This window comes from Hibiscus syriacus, unplaced genomic scaffold (genome assembly GCF_006381635.1).
Source record: "Hibiscus syriacus cultivar Baekdansim isolate YM2019G1 unplaced genomic scaffold, ASM638163v2 tig00110716_pilon, whole genome shotgun sequence".
NCBI classification, from domain to species: Eukaryota; Viridiplantae; Streptophyta; class Magnoliopsida; order Malvales; family Malvaceae; genus Hibiscus; species Hibiscus syriacus.
In genome coordinates this window covers 435,921-452,947 of record NW_024062835.1, presented here as the reverse complement: position 1 = coordinate 452,947, position 17,027 = coordinate 435,921, and the positions used below count along the sequence as shown (strand labels likewise).

The following is a 17,027-nucleotide window of genomic DNA, read 5'->3' as shown; positions in this document are numbered from 1 at the left end:
ATACTGAAGGGGGTATCGATACTATAAGGAAGGTATCGATACCATTAAAACAAAATGCAAAATGGTATTGATATCATAATAGAGTATTGGTACCATAGTATAGTAGTATCGATATCATGGTAAGGGTATCGATACTAAGGAGCTACAAATTATAAAAATAAGCTGAAATTGTTATATAAAGTTAATAATATGTACGTTTGAGTATTGTTTAAGTATAATTGTTAGGAAATATACTAACAATTGACATTGTACGTGTCTTTAATGGATGCTTGAGTAGATCGAAATCAAGCTCTCGAGACAAGCAAAACGAAGGGCAAAGACAAAGTACCAGAGTAGTCAACTTTTTATTTTGAAAACAATACAGTGGGTGCATTTAATTATGTACGTATATGTTATGGTAGTCATAGATGTATGATTGATTGATATATGTATGGTCATTACCAAATGGCACCAAGTGTGCAAAAACTTAAGAAATTCATACTAAGTGGATGAATTTCCATATGGGCACTTTATGTGTAAACTTAATAAATTCATACTAAGTAGATGAATTTTCGTATGGGCACTTTATGTGTAAACTTAATAAATTCATACTAAGTGGATGAATTTTCGTATGGGCACTTTATGTGCAAAAACATAAGAAATTCATACTAAGTTGATGAATTTATGTATGAGCACTTTATGTGTAAACTTAAGAAATTCATACTAAGTGGATGAATTTCCGTATGGGAACTTTATGTGTAAAAACTTAAGAAATTGATACTAAGTGGATGAATTTCTATATGGGCAGTTTATGTACAAAACTAGGAAATTCATACGAAGTGTATAAATTTTTGTATTGATAGTGGGTGTAAAACCCACGTACACTAGAGTAATGGTCGAGAAATGACTGTATTAGTATTATAGAAGTAAACTATTGAATGTATAATGAATGAAAAGAAGTAATGGATATTAGAATTGTCATAATTTATTTGTATGTAGTATTTTGCTTATGATTATTTATGCTCACTAAGAATTTTCTAAGCGTGTGTTAATTTCACGCGTAGGATTTAACATAAGTGGAGTAAGGAGATCATCGGGCATCAAAGCAAAGGTCACCTCGTCAGTATGACATCTATGTCTATTTTGATGTAATTAGTTGGCATGTATAGACTTAGTTTAAACACTCTGAAAAGTATTTGATTTACTCTGATGTAAAATGATGAAATGTTTGAACCCTGCTTTTTGTTTACTTACATAAGTCTTATGAATGTTTTATTATTGCTAAATTTAAAATGTTTTATAAAAAGAAACAAAATTTTATGGGTTTTCAAATGGGAAAATGCTTTAAAAATGATGTGACATATGTATCTCATGTACGGTAAGGAATACATGATATGGGTGTTACGTTTGGTGCTCTTTAACTAGAACTTTCATGCAACTTTAGCATTCTTAGGTGTTTTGGTTGTTTAACCTTTTATGAATGAATCAATGAATGCTAGTAACTTGGTCATAATTTTATGTATGGTCATATATGTTGTATGTGCTTAATTGATAATAAAAATGACATTCTTAGACTTATTTGCTGCATTTTTTAAACCATTTTGTGCATTTAGTACCGGTACTGTTCATCTAGTACCAATATTATTCTTCAAGTACATATATTGTTCGTGCAACTTCGAGAGGAATATCGATACCATCAATTTTTTGCTTTTAAGTATCAATACTCCTGGTCGGGTTTGTCCTATTTCAACCTAAAATCTTAATTTTTTTCACTTCTCCTCTAAAATAAAACAAGCTGTCGTCGAAACCCTCTCTATCCCTCCTCAAACATTTGCTTCAATCCTTCATTTTGGAGTCGATTTCACATCGATTTTCACCTTTCTAACCTACTATCATCATCGAACTAGTGCATTCATTATCTATTTTATCTCAATCCAACTTTTTAAGGTAAAATTTTCTAAAATCCTTATTTTTTTTTAATTTTCGAATTTAAGCTTAGTTTTACTTAGTTTTTGCTTAAATTAGTGAATAGGCTTTACTCACATTGCATTTTTACACTAAAATTCACTTTTTTCTTGTAATTTCACTAAATTTTACAATTTTTTGATTCGCAATTTTAAAAAATTGTTTATATATATAATACATATTCACATTTTCTTTACTATACATATATACATATACACTGTTTTCTTTTATTATACAATATTTTTTTACATCTACTAATTTTTTTTTACATAAACATTAAGCTCATTATTTTTATTTTAACTTGTCTATTAAATGCCTTGAATGGTGGATCATATTGAGTTTTGGGATTGATTGGTTGCCTATATGTATATTTCTATTTTTTGCAGGTTTCACTTTATCCTGACTTTTTCAATATGTCTCATAAACGTCCTCGATCCTCCTCCTCTCGAGATAACCCACCCTCAAATCCTCCTCCAAATCTTAACCCACCTCCTACTGAGATAACCATTTTGAAATATTGCTTCAATGAACCAAATCATGAAAACCTTTATTCGAGGTATACTCGTCATTCTGAGACTTATGCTATTAGGGGTTAGCATATTCCTTCCGTTCCGGTTATGAACACCATTAATTTTAAATACCTTCTCCTTCTTAAAGCTTGGAAACTTGATAATACTTTCAAAGTAAGGACAATTTTTTATCACTAAAAGTTACTCCTCCTCTACTTTTAGGCTTGAGCTCTTTGAAGCGGTTCTTGTCACCGGTCATATGTCGTGAGCATTCACTATCAAGGTACCAAGAATTTACGATTACAGTTTGTGCCTTATAGCAACACTCCTCCACTTACAAACATAGATTATTTTTGTTATTTTTGGTACCCAAATTCATTTGGGTTATAGGCATTAGTTCCCAATAATCTAGTCCCCTTAAATATTCACTTTTCTACGATATCCTTGTCCTCAGTAGGAATGAGTCATTTGGGGACCCGTATGCTTCTAACAACTTTCTCATTTGAGGTTCTTTGGGGACCTCTATGTTTGTATGGTCTAAAGCTATTTCTAACATAGTTGCATTTAGAAGTTCAGTCTTTTTCAAAATGATTTATTCCAACTTCGTTAAAAGAAGTCTTAAGATCATCAAGTTTCTTTTGATGATCATCATGAACCTTTGAAAGTAGGTTGTGCATGCCTTGATTTTTTCCAAACTCCTCAAGTTTCACTTGCATATCATTGACCTAACTTTCAAGTTCATTGTTCATCTTGGCTAAGTGATCATTTCATTTTTCAATTTTGAAATATTTTTCTTATGTTTTAAAATCATGATCTCAAATTCCGAGGCCAACTCATCATAGCCTCTTTCAACTCATCAAAAAATATTCATTTAATGTAGACGAGTTAGAGGTTACCTTATATTCTCCCATAATGGACATGAGACACAAATTGACTACATATTGTTCTTTTTCATGGGAATTTTCTTTAGCACTCCAAATAGCTACATGTTTCTTTTGATCCTTCTTGGTTAACCCTTTATTCTTCAATTGAGTTTATTCAAACTTGATATGTCCTGATTTCTTGCATTCATAGAAAATATTGGGGCCATTCTCCTTGGTTTCACTCTTGAAGCCCTTTTTTTCTTTGAAATGTTTTTCCTTTGTTAGACTTCATGAATCACCTTTTGGCAAACATTGTCATTTATTCATCTTATTCTTCACTAAAATCACTCTCTTCCTTTGTAGACTTCAGAGCAACTCCAACCTTTTTCTTATCCACCTTTTTTTCTTCTTCATTCTTAAGTCTCATCTCATGGGTAAGAAGAGACCCAATGAGTTTTTCAAGTGTAAGAACATTAAGATCCTTGAATTCTTCAATAGTCGTTCTCTTGGATTCTTAAGACATTGGCATGCTATGATGAAATTTTATAACAAATTATTCATTTGTATAGACCTTCTAGAAACCCTTTAACTCGTTGATAATTACAGTGAATCGATCGGACATTGTCTTGATGTCTTCATTGGGCTTCATCTTAAAATTCATATAATTGAGAGTGAGGAGGCCAATCTTTAACTTCTTGATTTGATTTGTACCTTCATGAGTGACTTCAAGCTTGTCCTAAATTTCCTTTGTACTATAACATGAAAATGCTCTACTATACTCATAGAGGCATAGTGCACAAAATAGAATATGTATGGCCTTGGCATTTAGTTGAACGAGTCTTCGGCCTTCATCAATCCATTCCGACTTTACCTTTGGTACAACAAGCTCCTCTTACCTCTTTGAAGGAATGAATAATCTGTCGGTGATGACATCCCACACCAAATAATCGGTGGCTTGAACAAATATCATCATCCTATTATTCCAATAAGAATTGTTAGCACCATTGAAATAAGGAGGCTTTGATATGGATTGAGACTCACCAAAAATTTTGGAAGTGGATGTAGTGACCATTGATGATGAAATTTTTGAACTCTTCAAAGGATCTTCTCAAGAGGATGTTAATCCTTCCAATGAGTTAACCTCTGATACCAATTGTTGAGTCAATCGAAATGGATGAAATAGCTAAGAGGGGTGAATTGATAAATAAAAATTTTGGTGGAAGCTTGAAGAGAAAATAGAAAAATTGAACACACGAATTTAGATTGGTTCGAATTTATAAACCAAAGTCTACATACACTACCTTAGCTATCCACACTAAGGATTTTCATAAGTTCACTAATTTGTAGCAACCTTTGAGGATAAGGTGTAACCTTACAACTCCCTCAAGAATTATATCCCAAATTCTTGAGATACTCTCTCAAAGAGATAATTACAAATTACAAACTTTTAAAAACCTCACTAGGAATGTGTTTGCACAATTCAAGAACAAATAAGAACACTTGAGAAATAAAAACAAATGAGTACAAAAGTTTTCTTTGAGAGCAAAAGGAATGTTGAAGAATATTGACTTGATTTTGGCTCAAATTGGTTTCTTTTGGCTTTCTCTTTGATCTATTGACTTCACATATGACTTGGAATCTTATTTTTATACTCCCTCTATTAATTCTACCCATTTTAAGTTGTTGTGGGATTAAATAGAGTCGTTGGGAGGTAGTTTCCTACTATAAATGTTTCCCAGATGCTTGTAGTATCGGTACTCGGGCTTTGGGTATCGATACTCACTGTATTAAATGCAAAAATATAGTCGTTGGGGAAAGGTAGTATCAATATTGGTACAAGGGGTATCAGTACTACTTGTAACACTCTCAACCCGTATCCGACCCGTATCCGTGTTCGAGGTGTCACATTGACTTTTCAAAACATTTTCTTTACAAATTGGTTAAAATCTAAATCCAAAATTCGAGAAAGTGAATGATTTTCATTAACTAAAACGTTTAGTCTTACAAAACCAACCAGAGCATATTCAATACAATTCTTTTAGTACATGCCAACTACAATTAATATAACAATATACATATATTTCCAAATACTTTTCTGATCTGAACTTCGTAAAGGAGATACTGACCTGTCTTGCCCTCTTAGATTCTCTTCTAGCTTTTCGGAACCTACGTGTGAAACACTCACACGCTAAGGCGATGACTTAGTGAGGCATAAATAAACTTAAATATAACATCTCATTACTAGCTCCTACAATGCACATTTCATGCAACCATATTAAACTATAACACATATTATAGATCAGAACATCAATACGGACATATTCATATCATCTCACAATTCTTATTATTATTATTATGTATATTTCTTATTCACATGCTATTGTATCTAACAATATACACATCATCATATCTCATATATCACTTCACACCATAAAAATTTCAAACAAAGCACATAATATCATACAAGATTCTTTTCTATCATCTTCTTTATTAGCCCATGTACACATGTGAGAACTATAGATATGTGAGTCTATAGAGGTTCTGTACTAATGTTGTCACCACAGCTCGTATAAATGCACTGAAGTGCCACGTAGAATTGTACCTAAGTGTCGCGTAAAAATGCACCAAAGTACCATATAAGATGTCCCTAAGGACCACGTAGAAAATTCCTTAGGAATTATATACATATTCCAAGGACCAAGTATGTGTCTCAAAGGACCTCATAGATGTTCCAAAGGATATATATATGTCCCAAAGGACCGCGTAGACCCTCGACTCTTGGCATGCCAACTATACCCCTAGCTCTCATGACACATAACATGGCCATTATCTTTTATATCATTTCACATATTCATGTAAACATATCACATATTCATATAAGCTCGTAGCTTCATTCACATATACATGTAATCACATAGTTCATGTCAATTATCATATGATTTCATATTCATATGTCACATGGCTTATAACACTTCTCATGTGTTCTTATAAACATGTCATATCCTATGACTTATATATTTTTATATAGTTTATGTTTTAATCTCTTATATCACATAATAATTCCACCTGTCGATATCTTATATCCATTTCCCTACTCAAATCATATAACACATAACCTTCTCATAGGATTTTATAGTGCTTCATTTTATAACTCCTATATCATTAACTCCTTTAAATATATACAACCTTCCTACAAGGCTTATTCTATAGTTTCGTATTATCATCTACCTTCATGTCCCCTAATTTATATACTATTGTCATATAGTCTCATAATTCATTATTTTATGATTTCTATTTTTGTTCTCTAAAGTCTTCTCTCACTTTTCCTTTAATACCATAAGTCTATTATACTAGTTTCCTTTAAACTTAACTCTTGTAATTTATGTCTTGTTATCATATCTTCATCTAAACATATATCTACCTGTTTATAATCATTTAACTCATATTCTTTCTTTTTTTTTTATCATATAAGTCATTTACTAATTTATATGATTCGTGATTTTATGACTTATTTTACAAGCTTATACAACCTTTTCATATAGCTTCATAGTTTAGTATCACATAACTTAACTTATATCATTTTATCATATGTTCGCATATATCACATAACACACATATCATGGACATTTAACTTGTATCATATAAACATGTACTCTCATGATTAATATTCACATACTTAACATATAACCATATGCATGTATTCATGTTCACAAAGAAATCATATCAATGTGACAATTGCATTCATGAACTCATACAATCTAATAGTGGAAATAGACTCATCACAAGTCTTATTTCCATAAAACATCTTATACATAATAACTAACACTCACCTGGCCTCACTAGTCAATACCAAATCCTTATATATTCTTGATGACTGATACTTGACACCTTGTCCGGACATTGCTCTCAATTGATATCTACGCAGTCACACGTATAATATACATAACAACATTCCACTTGGCATACTCTAATATTTCATTTCTTAAACTAAAAGAAAGGCTACTTTCTTATTCTATTTAAGGTAGGTATCGGTACACTCTGTAGTGTATCGGTACATCCCATAATGTGTGTATCGATACACTACCTATGTATCGATACACAAATTACATTTGATGTTTTCATTTTAAGGGGAGTATCGGTACACTTTGAACATTTTCTGGAAATTTACCCTTGATGTATCAGTACATGTTGAATGTGCACCGATACACACCAGCCCAGAATTCATATTTAAGCCCGAAAATCACTCCAATCTTACTTAAACACTTTATATTTCATCCTCTATCATATTCTTAACTCTCATATACATACTTAAACTCATTTCTACTCACTTATCACATCCTAAATCTCAAAATCATATCCTCTACATGGACTTCAAGAATCATGCCAATTTTTCCACTTGTTATAAATCCAATTCTATCACTTCATATTTCTTAATTAGATTAATGACAAGTCAAATTCAACTTCCAATTCTAATTATTAACTCTATTTCAAGATTTCATTCAAGAACTCCTAATCTTTAATCCCCCTAACTCCATCATCTTTTGATGTTAAGATAACTTAAGCTTTCCTTAAGCTTAGTTATCATCTAATGATCATAAACCAACCTTTAATTTAGCAAATCATCAACTAATCAAGAAACTTACCTTTGCTATTGAAGCTCACGGTTGGAGAAGAAGAAAGCTCTGGAGAAATCTCTCCCTTTTCCACGTGGTTCCCTTATCTTATAACGGAAAATAAAAATATTCCTTATCAAATGACCATTTTACCCTTTAATTCATTCTATAATTACTCAACAGCCTTCTTAAAATATTTTCAATAAGTCATTAAACTATTCAATTATCCTACTTTAATCACCAATTTCTGAAATTTTACAATCTAGTCACTAACCCAGTATTGAGGATGTTACACTACTCTTATAAGTACTATTGATTTTGGGATTAGAATTGGTACCAAATAAGTATGCTGGAATTTGAAATTTTCAAAAAACAAAAGGGTGGTATCAATATTACCATGTGGAGTATCGATACTACTATGAAAAGTAGTACCAATACTGAGCTAGTATCTTTACCAAAATAGTATTCTATTTTGTCAAACCTACAAACAATATTGGTATTGCCTTAGCAGTATCAGTACTACTACGTAATTTTGGGATTCAACATCGATAGTTGTATCAATACTTAATGACCAATATTGATATTGTTCTTGTAATATCAGTACTACTATGTTTAAAATAGATTTTTTACTCGATTGAAGTTTGAAACACTTAGTAAAAATTATTTCAAAGTTATTTCCAGTATAAGACTCAATTTTTCAATAGAGTGAGGAGTAAAATAGAGTTTTTGACCTTAAAAATAATTTATATATTCGAAAGACCGAATCAAATATAATCTTAAAATTTGTTAAAACTATTTAATATTTTTGGTATATCAAAATATCAAAGTATGTTCTACAAATGCTAAAACAATAATAAAAAAATGGCACTACATTGAAAAATTAACTTTATAATAAGTGACATAACTCATTCCTATTTATCGGAGGCATTTAAAAAGTTCAAATTTGAACTCATCATATGACTTCAATGGTTAAAGGGAATATTAATCTTTTTTGAAGTCCTAAGTTTGAATTGTTATTTTTGCGTTTGCTGGATGTGTATGTGTTATCAATGATTAAGGATAATTCTAAATAGATATTACCCTTGTAATCATCCCAAAGTAATCAAATCATAATTTTATTATTGTTTATTATAATATACTTAGAGCAACTATAAGAACTCATTAAAATGAGAGAATTAGTACGAGAATTTAAATTATAGTAGATTAATAGAATAATCATTAATTGAGGAAATAATAACAAATCGATCCTTAAAAATATAAAATTAAAAATATATTATTTTTAGGGTAAACTACATTAGGTAACACTAAACTTTTCTCGTTGACTCGTTTATACCATTGAACTTTCAATTTTGCCAATTATAACACTGAACTTTATTTTTACATTCAATTATGTCACTCCGTCGTTAAGTCACTAACGGGACGATGACATGGCTAATGGTTGTGGACGTGGCATGCCCCACCAAAACAACATCGTTTTGGCACGGTTGTGACGATGCTTAAAACAACGTCGTATTAGACACCAAACTTTTGAGGTGTGTCAATTTTGCCATTTAACTTTTAAATAATTTTATTTTTTACCACTACACTTTTCAGCCACTTCCGACAACTAAGCATCGCCATTCATCGGTCATATACCGCGACAAGACTGGCACTAAAACGTTCATATTTCAATCCTCTTTCTTCTCCTAAGATTGGTTTTCCATAAAACCCACTTAAAATCGACGAAAAATACATTTAAAAGTTCAACGTATTAATAATCTGATCTCTTTCAATGACCGACCGATGAGGATAATTTTATGGTATGTTGTTCGTCTTCTCAAACTAATGCTTTTCACCATTCAGATTTTTTAACAAACACCCTAAATCCCATAAATCTAAATCTAATAAAGTCTCCAAACATCTAAAAAAATGGTAGATTTTTGTGTTTAATTTCGTTGATTTTGAGTGAGTTTCATGGAAAACGAATCATATAAGAATGAGGAGTTAAATATGAACATTTCATACCAATTTTGTTGCAAAGATGATCGGTGATGGACAACGATTGATTGTTGACGGCGATAAAAAATGCAGTAGTAAAAAAGAAAACTATTTAAAAGTTCAGTGGCATAACCGATACACCCCTAAAGTTTAATGTTTAAAATGACATCGTTTTAGGAATCAAAAACATTGCACCAAAACGACATGTTTTGGTGTGGCATGCCACATCAACCACCGTTAGCCATGTCATCGTCCTGTTACTAGCTTAACGATAGAGTGGCATAATTGAATGTAAAACTAGAGTGTAGTTCTATAATTGGTAAAATTAAAAATTGAATGGTATAAAACGAGTCAACAGACAAAGTTCGGTGGTATTTGATGTAGTTTACCCTTATTTTTATACTAAAATAGAAATCTTATCAAACAAAAGATTTGGATAAAACCCCCTTAATATAAATAACACCAATCTAAATATATATATATATATATATATATACGATAATGATATTTTCTACGAATCAAACATACTTTTAATATAAATCATTCCAAACTAAATATGAACATATTATTAGGGGTGTAAATGAGCAGAACGTTCGATGAATTGTTCGTGAACCATTCGTATAACGTTCGTTTATGTTTATTTATTAAGCTAAATAAATGAGTATGAACAAATTTTTTTTATATACATTTAATAAACAAATGAACACGAACAGAAATGTATCCAGTTCGTTTATATTCACAAACAAGTTCGTTTATAAGTTCATTTTACCGGCTTGTTCATTTATGTTTATGAATAAACTCATTTATCCAGTTCTCATTTTCCTTTTGTCTTTTTACATTTTAAATATTGGTGAAAGTAGGGACTAAATTGAATTCATGAAAAAAGTTGAAAAATAAAGTGTGAATTTTAAGGACTTTAAGCATTAGTGGCGTAGTTTTACCATTTTTTTAGCTTACAAATGAAAGGGTAAAACTAAAAAGTTGAACATATAAACGAACATAAACAAACACTAAACAAATATATTCGTAAACGATAAATGAACACGTTCATGAACATATAAACGAACATGTTCGCGAATATTAAACGAACATATTGTCGAACAATAAGTAATCGAACACGAACACCTTCATAAATAAATAAACAAACACGAACATGATATTAAAAATTTAAATGAACATGAACTAAATATGAACACCTTCAAACATAAACAAACTAACACGAAAATAACCTTATTCATTCAAACTCAGTTTATTTACACCCCTACATATTACCCTAAAAATGAAAATATTATTACAGAAAAACCAAATGCTCCCTTAGGAATTTAACGGTGAAAACAAAAATGAGTAACTTCGCGATAATTAATCGGCAATTTTTTTTTATCTTGGATCAAATGAAAATTCATTGAAGTTGGAGACTAATCGAATTAGTTTAACCTATTAAAAGGAAAAAAGAAAGGTAAATTACAAGTTTAATACTTAAATTATCAGTTTTGATTCGTTTTAGTACCTAATTTTTTTTTCAAAATCATACATAACATTTACTTTTTGTTTTGTTTTAGTACCTCACTGTTAAAAGCTTAACAAGTGATTTGCACGTGATACTTTTTTTATGAGTAAATTGCATAATTCATCACTCAACTATCTTATCACTCATATTTTGGTCACTAAAGTTTAATTTTTTTAAATTACTCCTAATTTAATCACTTTAACTTTCAAATTTATTTTTTATTTTAATTATATATTAATAAAATAATAAAAAATTTAATTTCATAAAAAAATATTAATAAAATAAATTAGAGTGATTAAAATATGAGTAATTTGAAAGTTGAGTAGTTAAATTGAAATTTTTTAAACTTTAGTAATAAAATAAGAGTGAAAAGATAGTTGAGTGATGAATGATGTAATTTACCTATAAAAGAATGTTTGTTAAGTTTTCAAGATACTATAATAAAATAAAAATTAAACATTAAATATGATTTTAAAAATATTAAAAGTTTAATTACTAAAACAAATTAAAACTAATAATTTATGTATTAAATACGTACTTTATCAAAACAAATTCCCCAATGCTTCTCTTCTCGCTTAAGAAAAGCGTATCGCCAAGCCAAAGCTACATCGGAAACCGTACTGCAAAAAATGCACGGCCGACCCCGAAAAGCGCCCAAACCAGAAGACGAAGCGGCTGCTACTGCCAAAGCCCAGAAGCTTCGCGCTCTCCAAACTCAGTTCTTCTCCTTTCATCATAGTAAAATGTAACCCTTTTGTTTTTGTTAATCTTCTGATATTGTTTAACACTTTCTCTGATCTAACTTGGAATCATTTTTGTTTTTCATTTTCATTTATTTAAATTGGTCAGTTACACAAAAGATGCGGTTGAACTCAGTGCTAAGCTTCTCGAGATCAATCCTGAATCCTACACAGCCTGGAACTATAGGAAACTCGCTGTCGAACACTATCTGAGTCAGCCCGACTGTAATCCTGATTCCGTCAAGTCCGTTCTCAATGATGAACTCGGAGTGGTGCGCCATTTACTAACCGGAAAGATTTCATTTTTAGTTTTTTACTGTCCTATTTTAGTTAACTTAATTTGATTTTTTCTCCTTTGTTTCTAAAGATCGAGATTTTCTAGCTTGGATTAGTTAGGATCGGGATTATACTTAGTTCTACGCTGTTTCATTTTATTTAAGAACTTTGTTACTTCCTTTATCCGTTAGAAAAATATAATTCTCTTTCCTTCTTCGAAATGCTTTGATTGAATGAAATTGTGTAGGTCGAGAGTGCATTGAGGCAAAATTTTAAGTCATATGGAGCGTGGCATCATCGTAAATGGGTTCTAAGCAAGGGCCATTCATCGATCGATCACGAGCTGAGATTGCTGGACAAGTTCCAGAAGGCTGATTCTCGTAATTTCCATGCATGGAATTATAGGAGGTGAAATTATATGCCTTTTCTGTTAATCTTGGTGTGTGAGGGTGTGGACAACTATTACTTTGTGCCATTCATGCCTTTTTCTTTCTTTCCAGATTTGTTTCAGAGTTGATGAACAGATCAGAAAAGGATGAATTGAAGTATACTGAGGATATGATTTATACTAATTTTAGCAACTACTCAGCATGGCATAATCGCAGGTAAACCTGTTTCCTTAAATCTGTCCAAATGTGTTTGTATTTCTTTTGTTATGGTGCTTTAATTGTGTATATAGGAAGTGAATACCAGTTCTTTGTTTGATATTGTTGATGTTTTTCGTGCAAAGTTCCTTTTTGGGGAGCTATCGTAGTGGTGAAAAAGTGTATTAACAAGTTCAAGTAAATTCAACGTTTTCTTTTGATTGATATTATATTTGTTGTTGACCTTAGGATCCAATTGTGATATCAATTTTTGTATTAATGAATAATTATTCGAAATAGCATCTTGATTGCTGGTATATAATGTTTATCTCCATGCTGAATATCTCTTTTGATGATATATATTGTATGAATAATTTCTGCAGTGTATTGTTGTCTGCTTTACTTGAGAAAAAGGCTGAAGGGTTTCTCTCAAAAGAGAACGTCTTGCCAGAGGAGTATGAGTTTATACACCAAGCTATATTTACGGACCCTGATGATCAAAGTGGATGGTTTTATCATCTTTGGCTTCTAGACCAAACAGTTACAATTGACTATCCTCTCCTTGTTTCTACTTGGCCTGCTCATGGTTCTGATGTCTTTCTAGTGGGAGATAGGTGCCAAATCGGTTCTTCTTCTCCATTCACAACTCTGTTTTCTGATTCAGGATCATTTCCAATTGTTCTTTATTTTAATCAACCTGTTGAGGGTGTAAGCTCATCTACAGTTTCCATTGAATGTGGGTTTAATAAAAGTAAAGATCTTCTTTGGGAACCACTTTCTGTAAGTAATTCACAAACTGCACAAGTTTGGGTTGCACATTTAAAATTTCCAACTTCAGAGCTTGATTCTTCAGTTGAAGTTAGTGTTGGACACACTAAGGAAATTGTTTCAAGAAGAGGGTTTCAATATAACCATCCTTCAACGTTTTCATTTAAAGTACATGTACAGCCTGTGGAAAGAGATTCTTCTCAAGTTTCAGTTGCAGAAAATATTTTATGGAGAGAAGAAAATTTCAACGTCTACGGAGAACAAGCGGAGGAATCAATTCCTATTGTCTCTTTTGATCGACTATGTATCAAGAATGGCCATGAATCAGCTGCATCTAACTGGCGCATTGAGGCTTTAGCTAAAGAGATTGAATGCTTCCGTGAATTGCTATTGTTGATGGACTGGTAATTCTGTTTAATTTAATTATTAGATTTATTAGACTCCTAGGAAGCAACATTGCTAATATGGTGTCTCTTATTTTTCTTTTTTCTTCCTTTTTTGTAGCAAAATTGGAAAGCTTACGCTTGCTAGATTATTGACGGCTTATGATGCTATGCTATTTCCATTTGCTAACAAACTGGTTCATTCAGAAGAAGTTCTTGAACTGTATAATGATTTGATGAAGTTGGATCCAACTCATCACCGTTACTACAAGGATGAATATAGCTCCGTCTTGCTACAGAAAGTGAGACATTCTTTCCTCTGTGATAGTTACTAAAAGCACCATCATTAAAGTTTTATTGTTGTTTCCGAGGATTTGTATAAGTAGTCAGATCTTTTATACAACTTCTGAATATATCTTTACTTGGTATGTTACTGTATGCAAGTCTTTTTATTTGAATAAGTAATTTATGGAGGAAAAACTTTCCTTGGACAGTTAAACTTTGGTGTTAAATTTTCTGCATATTTAGTCCTCTCAGTTGTTGTGATTCTTCACCTCCATAAGATGTATGTTTTCAGTTTTCACTATTCTGATTTTGGTTTAGGTTTGTTGGATTTGCATGGAGGCTAACAGAAAACCTTTTATCTATCAATTCTGTAGATGACATCTAGTAAAGAGTCTTTACTGCAACACTGCTTTCGGTATAAGGACTCAGTTTCATCAGCTATTGGCAATACTATCTGTCTTCGGCTGAATAACTTGTCATTATCGCGAACAAGAGCTTTAGAGAAATTACTGTGGGTCCAAATGTTAGATCTCAGCCATAATGAACTACAATCAATTGAAGGTATAGTACTCTTACTAATGTTTCAAAATGTTGTTTGTCGAATTGGAGCTCTTAGTATGAATCTTCGATTTGTCTTCCCACTCCACTTCAGACCCTTTTATTCTTAAAATACGAAAACTATGAATCATATGTGAGTGTAAACTATGAATGATGCTCCCTTGTTGGGTCCTTTTTTCAACTTGCTTATAGTTTGCAATGTGACTAATTTTCACTCTGTTAGAGTAGCATGCACTGACTTGGAGTAGAACCTCTTTAGCAATTTACACTTGACTGAATGTGTTATATTTTAATGATAGGATTGGAAGCTATGCAGCTCCTCTCTTGTTTGAATTTGGGAAACAATAAACTGAGAAGTTTAACTGCTCTGGAGCCTTTGAGAAAGCTGAAGTCATTAAGAGTACTGGATATTTCATACAACCAGATCGGTGATCATTCTATCGACACAACAAGGTACTTGTGCTGTTCTCCTCTGTCACATTCCGTTGGACGCGAATTGAACAAGGATGAAACCGTGATCAACGATGTTACTCTAAACTATTGGGAGGCTTTTTATGTGTTTAGGGACTTGAACTTGTATCAATTAGATATAGTGGGAAACACGATTGCTGATGAAAAGTTTAAGCCGGTTCTGGTCAAGATTATGCCGACACTTAAGCGACTCGATGGCGAACTATTAGATTAATTTTCAATATGTTCTTTTGGTAGTCTCTGCATTTGATATCCAGTTCAGTACCCATCCATTACCATATTATTGTTATAATTTGAGAATTCTTTTTTTGTTGTAACATGGGAACTTACAGAAGATGATGATGTAACGTTAAAAGGTGTTGGTCATAAACATGGAATAAACGTTTGACCAATTATTTTGCAGGTGGGAAAGATTATTGACTGTAAGACTGTTTGGTTTGCGGAAAAGATATTACCATGCTACTAATCTTTTCCGGAATTACATAGTCATATTTGGATCGTCTTTATTTCCACCAGGGAAATATAGCATTACAATACCAACATTGACAACATTATGGGATCGTAATCCCACTCTTTTCTTAGTATTTTTCCATTCCTGTCATTTTGAATAAAATTTCCTTAAAATAATAGATTTTCTACGTGTTGGTTCGTTTGTTATGTATTTTTAACTGAATATATTAAATATGTTTATTTTATATTAGTTTGATATTTAAATAGTGTTACATGCTTAAATAGTTTCTTAATATTTGATGTGTTTTTATTAATATTGTATTTATGATGTTTCTAATATTATTTTTAAATATATTATCTAAAAATTTAGCTCACAATGTAAATTTAATTGAGATAATGTAGACTTGATGTGAGTTTGAGCGAGATTTTGACTTTCACTATCATAAGTTACTCAAATAAATTTCGAATTTGATTCGACGATGAACAAGTTAAAACTTCAATTTTTGGGATTATTTTTCTTAAATGTTCTCTAGGTGTTTAAAAAAAATATTGTTATTGACGCTTGTTAGATAACTTGATCACCATTTAAGGGTATGTTTCTAACTCTAAACTATTGTTTTAATAATTTAAATACTTATATTTAATTATTAAAAAATAATTTAACTCTTATTATGTTATGGTAAAAGTAAAGACAAGATATTTATGTAATTTGTTTAAATATTTTTAATATAGTAACTATATTAATATCTAAATAGTGTAGTGAAAGTAATTTTATGTAAATTTTTTGATTTAGTATAAAGATAATTTAATCAAATTTATGTTCAAGTATTTTTTATTTTTCAATAAAAAATTATAATTGCATATTTTTATTGGATAAATCAAATAATATAATATAATATTTAAAAAGTATATTAGATAATGTTATATTCTGATTTTTTTTTTTTACATTTCATAAATCAAACATTATTAGATAAACAACGTTGTATGTATCACCAAAATAAAATAACTATAGTCGAGTCCCTTTACTATTGGGTCATTGTTATGGAATAATCGTTTTTTTATCAAATAAAAAATAAAAATCATCTCGTACAAACTAAGC

At 31.0% G+C, this 17,027-nt stretch overlaps 1 protein-coding gene across 2 annotated transcripts; it reads left to right on the top strand.

Moving 5' to 3' along the window:
• Positions 1-11,981: 11,981 nt before the first annotated feature.
• On the top strand, positions 11,982-15,905 carry LOC120138937 (geranylgeranyl transferase type-2 subunit alpha 1-like). Of its 2 annotated transcripts, XM_039154317.1 has the most exons (9): positions 11,982-12,158; positions 12,263-12,425; positions 12,677-12,837; positions 12,930-13,034; positions 13,397-14,185; positions 14,286-14,466; positions 14,824-15,010; positions 15,307-15,691; positions 15,859-15,905. In XM_039154317.1, coding segments are annotated over exons 1-9 (2,088 nt in total). In that variant the 5' UTR covers positions 11,982-12,042; the 3' UTR covers positions 15,860-15,905. The 2 variants fall into 2 exon arrangements, with proteins under 2 accessions (XP_039010248.1, XP_039010247.1); XM_039154316.1 differs by lacking the exon at positions 15,859-15,905 and having other exon boundaries at positions 15,307-15,833.
• The last annotated feature ends 1,122 nt before the right edge of the window (positions 15,906-17,027 follow it).

Bases quoted from the DNA above. Each gene is read 5' to 3' on its own strand.
- LOC120138937 (XM_039154317.1), top strand. From the start codon at position 12,043: ATGCACGGCCGACCCCGAAAAGCGCCCAAACCAGAAGACGAAGCGGCT. The intron at 14,467-14,823 runs GTGAGACATTCT...TCAATTCTGTAG, and splicing joins GCTCCGTCTTGCTACAGAAA to ATGACATCTAGTAAAGAGTC. The intron at 15,011-15,306 runs GTATAGTACTCT...TTTTAATGATAG, and splicing joins TGAACTACAATCAATTGAAG to GATTGGAAGCTATGCAGCTC.